The sequence below is a fragment of the Lipotes vexillifer genome, unplaced genomic scaffold (genome assembly GCF_000442215.2).
Source record: "Lipotes vexillifer unplaced genomic scaffold, Lipotes_vexillifer_v1.1 scaffold636, whole genome shotgun sequence".
NCBI lineage: Eukaryota > Metazoa > Chordata > Mammalia > Artiodactyla > Lipotidae > Lipotes > Lipotes vexillifer.
In genome coordinates, this window is record NW_006786547.1 from 501,309 (window position 1) to 506,108 (window position 4,800).

The following is a 4,800-nucleotide window of genomic DNA, read 5'->3' on the forward strand; positions in this document are numbered from 1 at the left end:
CCTTCCCCCTCACCTGCCCCCTCACCTCCCCTCACCTGCCCCCTCACCTACCCCTCACCTGCACTTGGCCCACGGCGATGTCCAGGTCATTGTGGGCCCCTTCCGGCCCCTTGGAGATGGCTTCCTCGAGGCTGTGGGTGGCCTCTGCCCAGAGCCCCAGCTGGCTCTGCACTGCAGCCACGCTGAATAGCACCTGAGAGTGAGGCGGGGGTGACGGCAGGCCCAGGATGCCCCCCAGCCCCACTGCCTGGTCCCACGCCTGGCTCTGCCCCTGGGCCGGCTCTGCCCCGCAGGCCTCATTCCCCAGACCCCCAGCCGGAGCGGATCAGCCCTCCCTGCTTCTCTGCTCTGAATGTCAGGCGGACCTCCCATCTCTGGAAGCAGCCTCTCGGCCTTCGCAGCCCCGTCCTGCATTTGGCCTGACCCCCTCCTCCCCGTGCTGCCCTGCTTACTGAACCCCCAAGAGTCTGGGGTGCTGTCTGAGGAAGGCCTCTCTCCGCCCGCCCCTCCCCCCGTGTGGAAGGACGTTTGGGGCTGGATGTGCTGGGAAACAGCAGGAAGTGGCCACGCTCCCGGGAGCCGAGGGCGGAGGGTGCGGATTGCTCACCCGCGGCAGCCTCTGTCCCCGCAGTCCGCGGGGACACCGCGCTCCCAGAGCTGCTGTCACATGGCCTGCTGGGGTCACGGCCGGCCGACTCCCACAGCCCGCCTTGCACACAGTGCCGTGGGCCGGGGCCACCCCGGCGGGACGTCCCCCGTGGCTGGCTTACTGGGACACGGGTGGGTGGTTCCCAGGGGCTCCGAGGCAGCACGTTTCTGGGAGCGCATGGGCGCTCCTCCTAAGCCCCTCCATCAGTGCCCACCCCACCCCAGGAGGCCAGGAATGGCATCAAGCAAGAACCCCAGGGCGGGGATGCCAGGGGCCACAGCCAGGCCTGCTTCGGCCCAGCCCCCCCCCGAAGCCTGTCACCTCTCGCTGACCTCTGACCCTCCCCTGTGCCCCCCGGTGGGATTTGCGGGCCCCTCTGGCCAGAGGGAGCACCTGAGTCAACACGGTCCCAGCTATGACAGTGACAAGATAGCGGGACCCAGAGGATGGGGTCTTCAGGATAAGCGGCCTGGAAGGACCACCTGGGCCGCCTGCCCACAGACAGCACCCCCAGCGCCCAACCGCGTCCCGCTCCCCGCACGCCCACCTCCCAGGCCTGCAGCTTGAACCGCAGGCCCAGCTGGGTGTAGTCGATGGCGGTGTTGCCCCTCAGCTGTGCCAGGGTCTGCTGGAAGTCGGATAGGGCCTCCCGGAACCTGTGGGCGGCAGGGGAGCCTGGCGTGGAGGCCCTCAGCGGCCAGAGGGCAGGGGGCGGAGCTTCGCCCAGCCCCACGCTGCCCCAGCTCCTGCTGCAGTGGTGGAGGCCGTGGTGGTCACCCAGGTCTCAACACAGGGGGTCCACACACAGACGGGCTGAGCAGCACGTGGGGCTCCAGCTCTGTCCTCTAGGCGCCTCCCTCCCCTGCCCATACCCCAGACCCTCTCCCAAACCTCGGTGTGCAGAGTGCCCTGGGCGTGTCCTGCCTGCTTCTCGGGCCCCACCCCATGGGCCTCCCCATGCAGAGCCCCGCTGGAAGCTCCCCAGCTCCCACCAGCATCCCCATCGCCCCCAGGAGGGCTCCTGGGTCGATGAGAAGAGGAGGTCTCCCCCAGAGCCCACCTGCCCCCAGTGGGACCTTCTGTGGGGGCCAGGCCTGTCCTGCAGCCTGATCCCTTCTCTGGGAAGGGCCCGGTGCCGAGGGCTGGGTGGCTAGGGAGGACCCCCATCACTTCCATGTCCTGGGATACACCACTCCTCCAGCCCTGCCCTCGGTTTCCACACGGGCAGCACGGGTATAATCGCACTGTCCCGGCTACAGCACGGATGTAGGAGCAAAGGAGGGGAAGCTGGCACAAGCACTCTGTGATCCCCTGAACCCCGTAAAGAGCCATGGGTCAAGGTGTGGCCCTACCCTGCTTCTGCCGCCACACGACCACAGCATCCTGTTCCTGGGCTCCCCTGGGGCCGCCCAGGAAGGGTGGGTAAGAGGAGGTGACCCGTGGGCAGAGAGGAACACAGGAAAGGGCTCTGCAGAGCCAAAGGGCCATCAGAGAAATAACAGGGCACTTCTGTGCTCACCTCCCCAGCTGGAAGTTGGCTACTCCTCGCTGGAAGAAGCCGACAGCCATGCAGGCATCCTTGGTCACTGCCTGGTCAAATGCCTGGGGACAAAAATGCCCATGGAACACCCAGGTCTGTAACCCCATCACTCCTGTGTCACAGATGCGGTCCAGGCAGATGCCCAGCAATGGATCAAGGAGTCCTGTTGACCCCCATCATGGCCACCTGCAGGAGAAGGTCTCCCCCGCCCACCCGGGGGGCCTCTGAGTCTGAGGCTGGGCGCACGCGTCACGGCCACAACCCAAAGCCGCCTGGGCTCCCGAGGTGCCCTGCGACGCACTCAGGGGCAGTTTGGTGGCAGCACAAACCAACCTGTTTACCATGAGGACAAGGAAACACTCCATTGCGTTAATAATAGTTACCTTCGGGGGAGGGAGTTATGCAAGGTTTTTGTTTTTTTTAAATCCTAGTTTTGGTAGTTCGCACAAATTGACGCACTGCTCATCTAGTAGAATCAGAAGGAGCAACAACACGAAAGTCTTAACGTGTGTAAAACACAAGCTCTTCCCGAAACAGGACTCAGAAATGACATCATCTGTTCCTAAGGAGGACAGCAGCCACCAGTTAAACACAAGCAAGAGGGGGGCATACAGCAGCTATCAAGTTAGATACAGGCAACTGGATCGGTGTCATGGCCAAGTGGGGGGCTTGTTGAACTGAGTTTGACCCGAGGTTGAGGGTCCACACACAGTACTGATGTGGCCGCTCAGCACTAGGGAAACCCGTTTGTTGTCCTGCCACACAGAGCAGCCAAATCGAAGCTTCCGTAGGGCAACAGATTGCATTCCCAGCTACACCCTTCTCACCCTGTCCAGGTCCTCAGAGACAACCAGTTTTATTAATTGTAGCCGTCCCATCTGCTTTTCAAAACATGTCCAACAAACATGCCTCTGCCACTCCGTCTCCGGTTAGGGTGGAGAATTTAACACTCACGCCCTCTGCGCAGAACCTTCGGCCCCTCTCTGGTTAAATCACGGTTTAGAGGAAGTGGTGACTGGATTGGCCTCACACTGCTGATTCCATGGTGTCCAGTGATCGCACCCCCATTGTTGGATAACATTTTAACACTGACACTGCTGCTGAGATAACTGTAGATTCATACACAGATGTGAAGAATGACAGGGTAGGTCCCTTGAACAGGTTTTCGGTAGCTGTCACTGATGGCCTGAACCACGCGGGAACCTGGCTCTTTCTGAGGGGGATTCCGTGTGCTGCTGGCTTTTTGTTGTCACCCGTGGAACGTGCACCAATGTAATAAACCTGGGGGCTTGAAGGGCAGAGAGTGGCCTTGCCGGCCCCTCGGCGGAGGCATGTGTGTGTGTGCGCCCATGTGTACCCCCAGCTCTTGGTTCTGCTTTGGGGAGTGGGTGGGAGACAGGTGAGCGCTCAGACCTGGGGTTTGGGCAGCAAACAGAGACCTTATCTCCTGGCCATCACCGCAGGTGTCTGCAGAAGGCCCAGCCCAAACCCTGCACCCTGGGTGCCCCTTCCCAGCCCCATCCAGCTTCGAGCCTGTTTGCGGGTATTTTAGCACCTCGGCCAAAAGCACCTGAGCCAGTGTTCATCCCAGCCGTTCCCCAAAACTGCAGAGCCTGGCACATGGTCACCACACAGTGGAGGCAGTGCCAGAGCCCTGCATTCCCATCCCGGCCCTGACTCAGCTCCGCTGGGGTCCCCTGCCCACACAGGCCTCCCCTGCTTAGGTGTTCACTGAGGCGGACCTGGGGAGACATCCTCAGGTGGCTATCAGGGAGGAAGGGCAGGGGTCCTGGGCTCACCCCTGCAGCTGGGACTTTATCCCACCCCTCATCGACGCCCCCCCCAGGGCCAGAGGGCAGCGTCCCCCAGGGGTGGGGTCTCTGCGACCAACCCCGGGGGCGCAGGCTGTCGGGCCCCTGGCTCACCCGCAGCGCGGCCTCCGGGTCCCCGGCTAGCAGGTGCACGCAGCCCACGTTGAAGCTCATCCTGGCGGGCGGCTCCGGGACGCTCGAGAAGAGGCGCAAGGCGTAGTCCCAGTCCCCACGCGCCACGGCCTGCGCGCCCCGGTGCCAGTCGCGCACCAGGTCCCCGAGCGAGGGCATGACGACGCGAACACCAGCCCGGCCCCACGGCGGAAGTCGGAGATTCCTGGCGGGAGCGCGGCGGGCGCGGCCGGCGGCGTTGGGGGTCCCGTCACGGGTCCGGTGGGGTGGCTGGGGGCCGAGGACCGCGGAGCAGGGGCCCCGGGATCCGGAGACCGGCGTGGGGCTGCGGGGGCCCTCTGAGGAGGGCGGGAGGGTCGGGGACCGACACCGGCGCCAGGTACTCGGTGAGGGGCGGGGCGGGCCGGGGAGCGCCAGGTGGGCCAGGCCTCCTGAGGCCCACGGCGCCCCCTGGCGGCAGAGCGGCCCCACCCCGTCAGCCCCGCCCCCGGACTGACCACGCCCCCAAACCGCGGCCTGGAGGCTCTCCCAAGCCGGCCCCGCCCCACCGGCCTGACCAAGACCCTAGCCTGCCTCCCGGCTCCTCCCCGGGCCCAGCCCCGCCCCTCCCGGCTAACCGCGCCCCCAAACAGAGGCCCCGCCCCCCCCCCCCCCCCCCCCCCCCCCCC

General features: G+C 65.0%; 1 protein-coding gene across 1 annotated transcript in view; it reads right to left on the bottom strand.

Moving 5' to 3' along the window:
- NOXA1 (NADPH oxidase activator 1) overlaps positions 1 to 4,291 on the bottom strand; it is a 10,278-nt gene extending 5,987 nt beyond the window's left edge. Inside the window, exons 1-4 of the mRNA XM_007458999.1 lie at positions 4,115 to 4,291; positions 2,169 to 2,251; positions 1,197 to 1,305; positions 59 to 193 (exon numbers count right to left, since the gene is read on the bottom strand). Of these exons, the coding sequence (XP_007459061.1) occupies positions 59 to 193; positions 1,197 to 1,305; positions 2,169 to 2,251; positions 4,115 to 4,291 (504 nt within the window). The remainder of the gene's footprint in view (positions 1 to 58; positions 194 to 1,196; positions 1,306 to 2,168; positions 2,252 to 4,114) is intronic.
- Positions 4,292 to 4,800: the final 509 nt, after the last annotated feature.